This window comes from Myxocyprinus asiaticus, chromosome 46, assembly GCF_019703515.2.
Source record: "Myxocyprinus asiaticus isolate MX2 ecotype Aquarium Trade chromosome 46, UBuf_Myxa_2, whole genome shotgun sequence".
NCBI lineage: Eukaryota > Metazoa > Chordata > Actinopteri > Cypriniformes > Catostomidae > Myxocyprinus > Myxocyprinus asiaticus.
The window spans coordinates 25555020-25567869 of NC_059389.1; the positions used below are offsets into that span (position 1 = coordinate 25555020).

At 36.2% G+C, this 12850-nt stretch overlaps 1 protein-coding gene across 2 annotated transcripts; it reads left to right on the top strand.

Moving 5' to 3' along the window:
* Positions 1-989: 989 nt before the first annotated feature.
* LOC127435789 (L-lactate dehydrogenase A chain) lies at positions 990-12657 on the top strand. Of its 2 annotated transcripts, none has more exons than XM_051689492.1 (8): positions 990-1093; positions 2763-2897; positions 5267-5384; positions 6394-6567; positions 6661-6834; positions 8855-8972; positions 9293-9416; positions 10746-12657. In XM_051689492.1, exons 2-8 carry the CDS (start codon positions 2769-2771, stop codon positions 10908-10910), a joined length of 1002 nt encoding a protein of 333 aa, XP_051545452.1. In that variant the 5' UTR covers positions 990-1093; positions 2763-2768; the 3' UTR covers positions 10911-12657. The 2 variants fall into 2 exon arrangements, with proteins under 2 accessions (XP_051545452.1, XP_051545453.1); XM_051689493.1 differs by having other exon boundaries at positions 998-1093; positions 2766-2897.
* Positions 12658-12850: the final 193 nt, after the last annotated feature.

Consider the following 12850-nt stretch of genomic DNA (forward strand, 5'->3'; position numbering starts at 1 on the left):
AGAACAGACCAAAATATAACTCCTTTTTCACTGTACATCTTGCCATTGCATTCTCTAGGCATGATCATGATTTCAAGCTTGATTACACTTCCTAGTGCTTGACGCATGAGCAGACCAAGTAGGTATAGCTGCAGGCCGGAGATCTCCAAATGAGGGTGGGGTTAATTCTGAAGGTGACAGGGTTAGCCCAAAAAGGGGTTGCACCATCTCGAAAAGAGGACGTCACATCCACTCACTGTTCGGGTTAGGGAAAGGGTTAGGTTATGGGCTCTCTATATCTTTGCTGGCAGTTTGGAGCTCCCGTCCCTTTTTGGAGCTCTGCCTGCCAGCCCTAGATGGCACTAGGAAGTGTAATCGAGCTTGAAATCATGATTACCAAAGAGACTGCTGATGTCAAGATTTAAAAGGAGTTAAATTTTGGTCTGTTTTCACCCAAAACCAATTGGATCGCTTCATAAGACATGGATTAAACCACTGGAGTCTTATGGATTACCTTTATGCTGCCATTATGTGCTTTTTGGAGCTTTAAAGTTTTAGTCACCATTCACTTGTATTGTATGGACCTACAGAGCTGAGATATTCTTCAAAAAATCTTTGTCTGAGATCTGCAGAAGAAAGTCGTACACATCTGGGATAGCATGAGGGTGAGTAAATGATGAGAGAATTTTCATTGTGGGGTGAACTATCCCTTTAAAGTAGGCTACAGAATGTACTCTGTGTTTTTATACATAGGTGGTCGATAGACAGAAACAATGTTACAGCAGTTATGATTTCCATATCAGTCATATATAAATATGTTTTGTGGACAGCTTTTAATCTGTGTGACGTTAGCAGGAATGCAGGTTAAGAGACACTAATTTAGCGTAACCGTCGCACGTGCAAAGCACATCCGCTTCAATGATACTTCTGAAGATGGACGTGACTTACGCCACGAGACATGAAGCCACGCCCCTATGATTCATATGCAAATCGCGCTTTATAAGCCCAGCCCCTTCTTCACAGAGCAGCAGCACAGTACGGAAAACGTCAAAGCGGGGACGATCCAGCCGAGCATACACTTTCTGAATTTTACTGTAATATTACAACAAAACAGGTGAGATGGCAATTAAATAATATTAAATATAAAAACAAAAATATTAAGAAAAGAAATATATATCTTAAAGCGCAGTGTATATGCAGTACTGTGTCGCATTTGAGGGGCGTTTGTTTTTCTTTCTCTCATATTAAATCTATATTTGTCGTCTAACTGTCAGTAGGATATGTATATAGTCACATATTTCCATGTATAGAGAGGTGATGCTGACTGCTGTTGAGCATAGATGCACTGATGAAAATAGAATAAGCTTTTGCAGACTAGCTGTCTTGATGTTATGTAATCGGAGGTTGTACATGAATTCAGCAATTTACAAATGAACCATCATTTCCAACGTCTTGTTAACTTAAATATGACCTGTTGCTGCTTGTTTCAAAATAACGTTTATGATCAAGTAATGATCAAATAGACTTTTCTTTTATGCATTGCCTATTTACATTCCTATATAGGCTTTTTAATGTTTTTATTAGAGCATATGAATCCGTTTTATTAAATGGTGGTCTATGATCGATTCGGATTTGTGAGTCATACGAGCCTACGTGCTTCGAGAAATCCTCTTCATGGACAGATGCAGCTTTCTTTGATGCACTTCTTGCTTCCTTTAAAGCAAGGGATTGTGGTTCTTGAAGTTTTACGGGTACGTTGAGGGGCATACAGATGCATCAGTACTTAAAAGTCCCAAATTGCATAATTTGCACTAGATGAATCAGTATTTCATTCAGCACGTAGCCTATTTCCCTATATATGATTTCGAAATGACTCCCTCAAAGTCATTTTTTACTACAGTTTTCAGTCAGTCAGTGGAAACTGCTGGTAATGTGCTGCTGACATTTCCAAGTAGGTATAGCTGCAGGCCGGAGATCTCCAAATGGGGGAAGAATCTCCTAAAGAGGGCGGTGTTACTCCAGAAGGGGGCGGGTTTAATCAAAAGGGGCGTCACTTCCGCTCACTGTTCTGGTTAGGTTAGGGGCTCCTTTTTAAAAATCAATAATATGAAATTATGTGTTAGCACCATTAATATGTTCTTGCATTGTGACATTATTTTAATGGCAGTTCGACACATTTTCTTCACAACTATAATTAACGTAAAGCAAAAACTCTCATTCTTATTATTACCGTAATGCAAAAATAAATCATTGTATATTATAATTGTAAAGTATTTATAAATCATTGTAGTATTTTTTGTAATAGTTGTACATTTTGTAAAATTGGGGACAGTCCCCAAAGTACTTGTATTTTCAGTGCCTGTCTAAAGGAGATGTATTAAATGTGATTAAGGGGCTCTTAAGGTGGTTTGTTTATTCATGGAGGTATTACATTGCATTAATTCTCCAGATACCTTGCAGTCATGTACGTGCCTCTGTGCACACAACACTGCAGAGGCTGGACGTGGGGGGATGTAAATAGCTGCATCCTTTACTCTTATACCCTTAACCTTTCCAGTGACTGCACTTGACAAGAAGATAAAATAACTGCATCCCTTAGTAGACTCAACGGCGTGTCCAGTCCAGTTGATAAGAGTCATGTATATGGTCTTATTATGGGCAATTCATATTCACATTTCCCTGTGTATAAGGTATCTTCTGTGTTATAGTATGCATTGATAGATGTGAATTAATGATTTGCATTTAAAATATAGACTGACCATTTACATTCTCTCCCTTTGCAGTAGAAGATGGCCTCTACTAAGGAGAAGCTGATTGCTCATGTGAGTAAGGAGGAGCCTGCAGGCCCCACCAACAAGGTGACAGTGGTGGGTGTGGGAATGGTTGGAATGGCTGCTGCCATCAGCATCCTGCTCAAGGTTAGTGAGGTCACTGCACTGGAGATATATATATATAGATATATATAGATATATATAGATATAGATATATAGATAGATTTGTCCATACGTGTGTGTGTGTGTGTGTGTATATGTGGTATATACATATACATTGATAAAAAAGGAGCACTATGCTGTATTATTCAACTTCATTTAAGCATTTATGTTTAAATCATTTGAGTAAAATGGAAACATTAAAATAATCTAAATGACATTTTGTAGTGAAAAAGGACAGTTTGAAATGTAAAGCCATGGTGCTCATGCAGGCGTGAGTTTGAGTCAGTTTGCAACATTTCCTGATTCTGTTCTCTTTCTCATTTCATTTGACGAGTTAAGCTCATTTAACCGCATTTGTGGCATAATGCTGATTTCCCCCCCCAAAAAAAAAATAAAAAATTCAACTCGTCCCTCCTTTTAAAAAAAAAAAATCTAAATGGCTGTTACATTTAGAGGTCGAACGATAGTGGATTTTACTGATATCAATAACCAAGGTGGTGGAAAAGGCCCGATAACCGATTAATCGGCCGATAGTAAAAAAATAAATAAAAAATCGTTATATAGATGATGAAACATTTCTTCGTCTTTCCTTATTATGACAGTCACAAACCAAGAATCTAAAATGAATAAAATCCCAAAAGTGTGCAACCAAAGTCCCAATAATAACCAGAAAAATTCAGATTTGGTGCATAACGCTGGACTTTTAACTATAAACAAGCCCGAAATCAACGGGGACTTGGCTCGGTTACAATGCTCTATATGTAAGTAATTTACCAAATTAAGCTTTTTTTAGCCTATATAATCACCAGATGAAGTTTTGTATGTACAGTATACACCCTTACGAAAATCGAGAGTTCATGGTAAATTTGCCGCAAACTTGCCGCAAATTCGCCACTGATAATTTTCACATGCAAATGAGCTTTGCGGCAAATTTGCGGCAAATTGTCCATTGTTGTCAAAGGTTTGCTTCAGGTTCACCACTACCGGCAAAGAGTTGCAAACTTCTGGTAAACATTTGTGGCGAATCAAAAGCTCATTTGCACGTGAAAATAACGAGCGGCAACTATCAGTACAGATTTTTGCCGATAACCGATTGTTCCAAAAAGCAACTATCGGCACCGATTAATCGGTAAAACCGATATTTCAGTCTGCTTCTAGTTACAGTGAGGCACTAACAATGGAAGTGAATGGAGCCGATCCATAAACGCAAAAACGCAACACACTGTTTCAAAAGCATAGATGCGAGACATAAACATTATACTTGTTAACATGTTTTTAGCGTGCTAAAATCGCTTGCTAACCTTTTCTGTGTAATTATATGCAATATTACAACTTCCTTGTCATGGCAACAAAACCCTGAAATCCCAATATTGGAAATAAATTTACACAGATAAGGTTTGTAAGGGATTTTATCACATTAAAATCATGTTAACATGTATAATGTTTACGTTTGAAACAATGTGTATTTTAGCATTTATGCTCTGGCCCCATTCATCTCCACTGGTGTCTGCAACTCTTCTTTTTTATAAATGAGGCATGAATCATTATTATTATTTTTGTGGTAATCAACTGTATATTGAGCTTAACTTGTATTGAACCCAGAATAGTCCTTTAATGTTTACATAAAACTTCATCTTTAACCAGTAATATAAGGCCATGCAAGTAGGTTTTCCATTTGAACATGTGAAAGATGATTGTAATTAAAATCTGAGCAAATGGTTGGATTTTTGCCTTGTTCACATCAAGTCTGGCATGATAAAAACAAAGTCACGCAACCATGAACATATCTAAAAGACAGTCTGGTCCGCTTGAACAGACACTGGATAAATACAAAGATATCGGCAGAAAATTAAATCCCATGTTATTCCACTTCATTTGTTTTCTTCAACTGCTGTTGAACAAAAAACTATTCAATAAAAGCCGATATCTCTGTAAGTACTGTGTTGTGCAATTTCTTCCCAATTCTCAAGGGGGGTAAAACGCTTATGGCTTAACACTGGCTTTGATAATGTTTGTGACCTTTGAACGGAGAGCAATTTCTTAATGAGCAGGAAGCCACTGAACCACTGCCAAGAATTTAAACACAATCCTCATATCTGGAGACTAATGAAACTTGCATAATTGCTGCACACTTCTATACACCGATCCACTGGTGTGAAATATACTATTACATAACTATTAAACTATTAATCTAACTATTAAATATTAGAAAATATAGTGTAAGTGTAGTTATTTTATGAAACAAATAAGTATAGACACCTAAGAATAAAATTTGACACTAAACTTGATGTCAAGTTGTGAAAAAGTATTTGTTATTATGAGCTGATCATGTTATGTTCATGTGTTTTGTTTAGGATCTGACCGATGAGCTCGCCCTAGTGGACGTGATGGAAGATAAACTGAAGGGAGAGGTGATGGACCTGCAGCATGGAAGCCTCTTTCTCAAGACGCACAAGATAGTGGCTGATAAAGGTAAGATTATGAGGCTATAAAAATATTTTTTTTGAAAAGGCATAGAAATGTATGGTTGTAATTGGTGTTGCGTAAGGAACAGACTGTTTGATTTGTGCTGATTTGGTGTAAGATAACATTCTGGTGACCTAGATTCAAATTTTTACACTGCATGTTATTAACATTAGAAGTAAAATGTTGAAAGTGGGAGCAGCATTCAGTGATTTCAGTGGGAAAATGCCTTCATTGTGATTAGTTTTAAACCATATTTTGAAAACTGCCACCAAATTTCATCAATTACCAACTAAGTGTGGGTAATATACCGGTTAAAACGATATTACCAGTAGAAATGTGTCAATGGGTACAAATTTTCAAGGATCGCCTATATCGCGGTTATGCAAAATGCTGCATGGCAAATAATGCCCATTCGAATGTGAAAGGTTAACCATTACTTTGGACATTATTTTAAATAAGAAAGGAACCCTCAATACTTTTTCAGCCAGTTTTGAATTACTTTTCCAAAAAAACTTGCATGTCTTGATATATCATTATCGACCAAAAAATAGCCATATAGCATTGCAATATACAGTAAAATTTTGCTTAAATCACACACCCCTATTACCAACCATAAAATAACTTTCTCAGTTTTGGTAGAGGGACAATGATTTCCCTAGGTCAACTTCATAAAGTTTATTAGCATAAAAAATAATTTTGAAGCCAAATACAATACTATAAGAACGAAAAAAAAAAAAAAAAAATGAAACAAATTGCAGGCAAAATGAAAATCTGACAAAACTGATAAAGCTTGTATCATATTGACTGGTGAGTTTTTACACAAAAAGGTAGTCCTTTCCTTGAGTTTTCGTCCCCGATATAAATAGGTCTATTTTGTATTATTTGTGGTGAATATTCACACTTGGTGTGTATACGCCTTAATCGAGATGTTTGTGAAGAACAGATTAAAATTGAAAAAGTGAAATCATTCCAAAGAACAGTGACTGAATGTTTGTTCTAATTTCATGATTTTCAGACTACAGTGTGACCGCAAACTCCAAAGTGGTCGTTGTGACTGCTGGAGCCCGCCAGCAGGAGGGTGAAAGCCGTTTGAACCTCGTGCAGAGGAACGTCAACATCTTCAAGTTCATCATCCCCAACATTATCAAGTACAGCCCCAACTGCATCCTCCTGGTTGTGTCAAACCCAGGTTAGACTGTCAATGATACCTTGGACGTCCTTATGTCCTCATTGGTTTTATTTTACATCTTGAGATGGTTAACTAATGCCATGATCTCTTTAGTTGACATCTTAACCTATGTGGCCTGGAAACTGAGCGGATTGCCCAGGAACCGCGTGATCGGCAGCGGCACAAATCTGGATTCGGCCCGGTTCCGTCACCTGATGGGAGAGAAGTTGGGCATCCACCCTTCTAGCTGTCATGGATGGGTTATTGGAGAGCATGGAGACTCCAGCGGTGAGACTTTAGAACTTGATGTGGAGCACCATCTCAATAGTGCGCAACAGTATGGTTCTGAAAGTAAAAATCCCATTAATTATTTCCATAGAGGAACTGATTCACACCAAATCAGAGGGTGCTAATTGATTGTAAATGCTTTTGTAAAACCCTTAAGTCAGTATGAATTATAATTAAATTTAAAAAAATTATTTTAGATAGTTGAGGTCAACCGATATTAGATTTGGCTGATATAGAAAACTAAGGTGATGGAAATGAACTGATAACTGATTAATCAACCAACATTTTGAAAATAGATATATTGAATGTGTTGATAAAGTGTTATTTCAACTTTTATTTTAAAAAATCATGTTAGATAGTAGAGGGCAACCGATATTGGATTTTGCTGATACAGATAACTGAGATGGTGGAAACAAGCCGATAACTAATTAATCAGCCAACATTTTTAAAATAGATATATGTTGTAATTTCAACTTTAAAAAATCATGTTAGATATTAGAGGTCAACCGATATTTGATTCTGCTGATACCGATATCTGAGGTGGTGGAAAAAAAAACAATAACCGATAAATAAGCCAATATTTTTAAAATCTACATACTGAATGTGTTAATAAAGAGTTATTTCAACTTAAATTTAAAACAGAATTTTAGATAGTTGATGTCAACCGATATTGGATTTTGCCGATACCGATAACTGATTAATCATCCAAAATTTTTAAAATAGATATGTTTAATGTGTTAATAAAGTGTCATTTCAACTTTAATTTTAAAAAATCATGTTAGATAGTAGAGGGCAACCGATATTGGATTTTGCTGATACAGATAACTGAGATGGTGGAAACAAGCCGATAACTAATTAATCAGCCAACATTTTAAAAATAGATATATGTTGTAATTTCAAATTTAAAAAATCACGTTAGATAGTAGAGGGCAACTGATTTTGCCGATACCGATAACTGAGGTGGAGGAAACAAGCCAATAACTGATTAATCAGCCAACATTTTAAAAATAGATATATGTTGTAATTTCAAATTTAAAAAATCACGTTAGATAGTAGAGGGCAACTGATATTGGATTTTGCCGATACGGATAACTGAGGTGGAGGAAACAAGCCAATAACTGATTAATCAGCCAACATTTTAAAAATAGATATATGTTGTAATTTCAAATTTAAAAAATCACGTTAGATAGTAGAGGGCAACTGATTTTGCCGATACGGATAACTGAGGTGGAGGAAACAAGCCAATAACTGATTAATCAGCCAACATTTTAAAAAACGATATATGTTGTAATTTCAAATTTAAAAAATCACGTTAGATAGTAGAGGGCAACTGATATTGGATTTTGCCGATACCGATAACTGAGGAGGAGGAAACAAGCCAATAACTGATTAATCAGCCAGAATTTTAAAAATAGATATATGTTGTAATTTCAACTTTAAAAAATCATGTTAGATAGTAGAGGGCAACCGATATTGGATTTTGCCGATACCGATAACTGAAGTGGTGGAAACAAGCCAGTAACTGATTAATCAGCCAAAATTTTTTAAATAAATACATGGATTGTGTTAATAAAGTGTTATTTCAACTTTAATAAAAAAATCATGTTAGATAGGTCCACCGATATTGGATTTTGCCGATACTGATAACTGAGTTGGTGGAAGCATCTCTCTGCACTCTCAAACAATCAAAATATTTGCATATTTCTAAATAGTTAGCAGTAAACTTAAAATAAACTTAAAGTTTTGTTTAATATTGTACCATCGTTTTGATTCAGTTACATAATATGCAATGCTTCATGGGAAGAGTAGTTCATTGCCTTAAAAGAAGTACACAGTCTTGTAACTTGAGTCTTTTTTGCATATACTTTTTTGCTTTAACTCAGTTTATGTTGTGATTTATCTCAGAGCTTCTTGATTTGATTCAAGGCATAAAAAACTTTATTAAAGAACTGTTTTGAAATCCCTATGGGGAAAATGAATGTTTGAAATGAATGTTTTCTCCTCTTGTTGTCTCATGTAGTTCCTGTGTGGAGCGGTGTGAACGTGGCTGGTGTGTCTCTCCAGGGACTGAACCCCGACATAGGTACAGAAAAAGATAAAGAGGACTGGAAGAGTGTCCACAAGATGGTGGTTGACAGGTGAATTATGTTTTACTAAACTAAACATGGCATTATTGGATAAGTTTAAATATTATGGTGTACTAGAGTTGGAATTTTTGATTTATCTTTAGAATGAGACTAGTATGATTACCAAGCCATAATCAGCTAAAATTAATATCGAAAGGATTTAGGGAAAGTTGCCAAGATTTGATAGTGAGCTCTCATTATTTGTATATGATAAATGTGTACTCAGTGCCTCCATTAGCAAGCCTGTATGTTAAATGCTTATGTAAGTGTGTTTAGACTGGGCTTGCGTGATGTTTATCTGTGTTTAACATAAATCTGGTTTGTGTTGGCAGTGCTTATGAGGTCATTAGGCTGAAGGGCTACACCTCCTGGGCTATTGGTATGTCTGTAGCTGACCTGTGTGAAAGCATGTTGAAGAACCTGCGCAAGTGTCATCCAGTGTCTACGCTGGTGAAGGTGAGGCTGTTTGACCTGTCACAGAGTACAAATATATAAATGTAATGTAACATTTATTTACAAAATGAAGCCTCATATTTAACTAAATGTAAACGCTCTTCTGTTAACAGTCACTTATATGCTACAGAACTAGAGCATGAGGCTAGCAATGCTAAGTTCATTGGTTCAATTCCAGGGAACACAGATACTTACAGAATGAATTACACTGAAAGTCGCTTTGGATTAAAGCCTCTGCCAAATGCGTAAATGTAACTGCCGCCTCTCGCTTAAATAGACTGTCAGATGATTTTATTGGAGTCTGATGTTAGCGTGTCGCTAAGCTAACAAATTGATAATCAAATAAGTACAATTTGTAGCACAGAAATATTTGGTGGTATAATTAAAAATACGCCATTTTGTACTAATACTTTTCAGTTCAGAATATACTTAGATTTATGTGGTGTTGGAAGTGTGACTTCAAATGCTACCCTTACAAAAAATCTAAACTAGCCGTAAATTTGCCGCTCATTATTTTCACATGCAAATGAGCTTTTAATTTGCCGTAAATGTTTGCAACTCTTCGCCGGTAATGGTGAACTTCCGGCAAACCTTTGGGAACAATAGGCAATTTACTGCAAGTTGTCGCAAAGCTCATTTGCATGTGAAAATTATCAGTGGTGAATTTGCGGCAAGTTTCGTAAGGGCACCTAGGAGAAAATTGGAAATTCCGACCTTCCAAGCAAACGATTACAGCAAAATAATTGACGTTGACATTGTCTGCCATCTTTGGATGGAAATTTTTGCTGAGCTTGTCACATGCATTCTGGTATTGCCTTATCTGTGAAGGATACCTGCAATAGCTGGGTTTCCATTCACATATTTGTATGCAAATTTTGGGATATCGCATAAAAATGCTGGACAGAAACGCCAAGATGCGAGTAAAATCTCCAAAATGCAAATACAAAACATATATGCTTGCTTGAGGTGGATAAATGTTTTAATTGATTAGAAGACATACGAATAAACTACGATGGAAACACATTTACCAAATAAACTCCTGTATGCGCATTAAAAAATCTGCAAGACGGAAAAATTCACTTATAACTGGACTAACCAGCAGTCCAATATCAATGTGATTTTGCTCTCTTCAACACATGGGTTGGAAACGCTGTTTTATTTGCATATATATTTTGCAATATTCTGATTTTTTACATAAATTACATTTGTTACTTGACTAAGGATGCAAAAATGAGGTATCTTATTTAAGGTAACATAATTTTGTATAGATATGATGCCTCACTATGTTTTGAAACAGAGCAATGGTTTTTCTGACCCTTGTTGCGTTCACAGGGAATGCACGGTGTGAATGAAGAGGTCTTCCTCAGCGTGCCTTGCATCCTGGGTAACAGCGGCCTGACAGATGTTGTGCACATGACCCTTAAACCAGACGAGGAGAAACAGCTGGTGAAGAGCGCCGAGACCTTGTGGGGCGTTCAGAAGGAGCTGACTTTATGAACTTCAGTTCTCTCCAAAATGTAGCCAGTGTCACAGATTTCAGTCCTCATTTACTCCCCCCTCTATCTCCAGACCTTAAAAAACATACTATCTGTAACCTTCATTAGATATCTCCAAGCCAGTCTCAGACCTTTAGATTGTAACACTCCTTATTTAAGCGACTTCAGCTGCAGAGGAGAATTTGTTTATTCCTGTTGTCTGTACGAAGATCATAGTGTTTGTAAAAGTCTGTATCTGTGTGTTAGCCTAATGTATATTCAAGAAAGAAGCACTTCTGAGCAAGACGATGTGCAATTTGAGTCTCCATTTGATTATTTGTTTCTGTTATGAGCTCAGCTAGCATTCCGTACCACTTGCGTCCAGTATTTAGCGTATACGCAATTGATCTTTTTGGAAAGAACACCAAGTAAAACCAAAGCTTTACAAAATAGCAGTTTCATTGAGTGTGTTTAAATTAGTGATCGACCGATATGCGTTTTTCAATTGCCGATGTCGATACTGATATCTAGATAGCATGATGGCCGATATACAGTAAATGCCGATACACCTTATACAATTTAACACGAGCAAATTAGATGTACACTAAATTTCTAAAGTGAAACAAACTCAATTACTCAAATTTGCATAAACTTGAAAAGAAAAAACCTTGAAAACAGAAAGTGTTGACTATCCATTGAAAAATTTAAAAGCAGATTTTGGAACAGGCACAAGGGAAAGTTTACACTTTTTGTTAATAGACTAAGCGCACACGGTTATCAGCCAATGGCGATAATTGCAAAATGGCCAAATATCGGCCGATATATCGGTCTATCACTAGTTTGCATGCACAACAAAATGCTGCTAACTTTAAAAAATCAGCTCATTATTTAAAACCGTTAATGCTAGGAAATTGGAAATTATCAGGTTTTCGCATCAGGTTTCGGGTCTTGACGTTAAACCGTAAAAAGACTTGCGCGATTGAGCTACATTAATGAAACATGAGCAGAACCAATTTCTGTACACATTTACGAATGATTTACACCGAAATTAATTCTGCCTGTGTATTGCGTAATTAATTCTTAAAACCAGTCTTATCTAAAATGCCGAGCTGAATACGACGATTTGCGTAAGAATGGTTTTACGAACAATTTTGAATTGTCGCATTGAATGCAACAGTTTGGTCAAGATTGGTTTTACAAATGAAATGTGCACAAGTCTTGGTGTTTCAATCAGGTTTTGCATAAACTGTATACAAACTTGCCCTGAATATAGAACGTAGTTTAAGGCATTTACATCGCCTTACACGCTGTCAGCTTATTATAATCAGAGTAAAATTGTGCATGTCAATAAAGCACACTCAATAAAGACAACCAATAATGTGGCATGGTTTTGTATTGTAAGTCAACAAGTGTACTGATTGTCTCACTTGGAAAAGCACTTTTACATAGGTCAGAATGAAACCTTAGCAGTGGCATAATTTGTTCATGGAGGTGGAAACCAACAAGAAACGTAACAAAAAAACTAAGCAGAACTCACTGTAATTTCTGGTATTTCTGATTAGATTTATGGTTATATAACAATCCCAAATACTTGTATTTTTGTGTGTGTAAGCTTTTATGTATCAGCTGTTGTCAATGTTGTATTTTTATTTCTGTAAGTGTCGATTCGTAAGAGCAAGAACACACTCCTAGCTGAGTGGTAATACACAGCAATGGTTATAGCTGTTACTTGAAGCGTGCAAATAAACATTGTGACTAACTGCAAAAAACATTCTTGTCTTTTTGTTTGGTGTTTGTTCTATCAGTCGACCAAATGGAAGTAACAGCTGATTATTATAACTGGGTTACTGGACCATGTGTGTTTGAATCCTCAAAAGTTAACTAGCTTTTTCAAAGGTGCTTGAAGATAGATAGTAAAATAGCATCAATAGCAGGCCAAACTATGGATAATTATACCAGCAC

Excerpts from the sequence above, each read along its gene's own strand:
- LOC127435789 (XM_051689492.1), top strand. The coding sequence starts at position 2,769 with ATGGCCTCTACTAAGGAGAAGCTGATTGCTCATGTGAGTAAGGAGGAG. Across the intron at positions 2,898-5,266 it reads CCATCAGCATCCTGCTCAAG|GATCTGACCGATGAGCTCGC; the intron begins GTTAGTGAGGTC and ends TGTTTTGTTTAG. Across the intron at positions 5,385-6,393 it reads CAAGATAGTGGCTGATAAAG|ACTACAGTGTGACCGCAAAC; the intron begins GTAAGATTATGA and ends CATGATTTTCAG.